A 1,174-nucleotide genomic window follows, 5' to 3' on the forward strand; every position below is an offset into this window, starting at 1 on the left:
TGAATATTTAGATTTAGACAATTAGACTACCCAATAGATTACAGGTATAAATAAACACGAACACGTGTTATTAGAACCTTTAATAAATACAATTATATTACCTGCAATGAAATCGGGACGAAACTGCTTAGGGAAAATCCACTCAATGCGAATAGGTAATTGGGAAACCACCCGTTACCCCCCCCCCCCCCCCCCCCCCCCCCCCCCCGGTATGATGCTAATGCGATTTGCAACAGATCGGGATCGACATTCCCGGCTACAAAAATTGCGGGAAAGTTGATCGTCCATCTTATGATCTATCATACAGTCAATGGTAATGTCAAAATGTGCGAACTTACTCCTTCATGGGATATAAACGATGTGATTAGCGAAAGAACGAATCTCGAGCGATGGGCAGTGAAGAATGTCGTTCAGATGCTGGACAATGGAGCCACCATTCCTTTCATTGCTCGCTACAGGAAAGAACAAACCGGTGGAATGGATGTGGATAAGCTCCGTGAGATTAAAACACAAACGGAGGAATTGAAGTAATCAATGCATTTAGAATAGATATGCTGATAAATATGTTTCGATCAGTTTAATATGTATACGGTGTGACCGTTGGATCGATCGAAGCATATGCGTAACGGAAAGCGGTAAATGTAGTACGGCCGAAACCCGAAAGCCGAAAGTCCCGGATAGCGATTTTTTCAAGTTTTCTCTCTTAATAATTGATAGAATGACATCAAACTTATTATGATAACTGTTTGTGACCTATTAAACAAGAATCATATAACTTTTTCTGGGAATCCTGTAAAGAAGATAATGAACCAGAGTTTTCGGATACCAAAAAGCGGTAAATCTAGTTCGTTTTATAAATGCTGAAACCCGAACACGGTCGCCGGTCTTTTGATCTACCGAAAGTCCGTGTTTTAGCATTATAGACAATATTGAATTAGACTGAGTTCTAAATATCTACGGTAACTTAAATAAACCGCAATTGCATATATGGTGCATTTATATGCGCATTTTATTGTATCACCCTACATATTATTTATAATTATACATGTGTAGTTCAGGCACTTTTTTGCAATATTTCAATCCACTTTGATATACACTATAAATAGTGTGCTTCTTTTTAAACTTTGGTTGTTGAAGCATATTCGTTATTGAATTAATTGAATAATTTTGTAAT

At 37.6% G+C, this 1,174-nt stretch overlaps 1 protein-coding gene across 1 annotated transcript in view; it reads left to right on the top strand.

Annotated features, from left to right (window-relative positions):
- Nucleotides 1-254: 254 nt before the first annotated feature.
- The window catches only part of LOC125649362 (S1 RNA-binding domain-containing protein 1-like), a 60,861-nt gene continuing 59,941 nt past the window's right edge, over nt 255-1,174 (top strand). Inside the window, exon 1 of the mRNA XM_056139298.1 lies at nt 255-527. Coding sequence (XP_055995273.1) covers nt 292-527 — 236 coding nt within the window. The 5' untranslated portion in view covers nt 255-291. The remainder of the gene's footprint in view (nt 528-1,174) is intronic.

This window comes from Ostrea edulis, chromosome 5, assembly GCF_947568905.1.
Source record: "Ostrea edulis chromosome 5, xbOstEdul1.1, whole genome shotgun sequence".
NCBI classification, from domain to species: domain Eukaryota; kingdom Metazoa; phylum Mollusca; class Bivalvia; order Ostreida; family Ostreidae; genus Ostrea; species Ostrea edulis.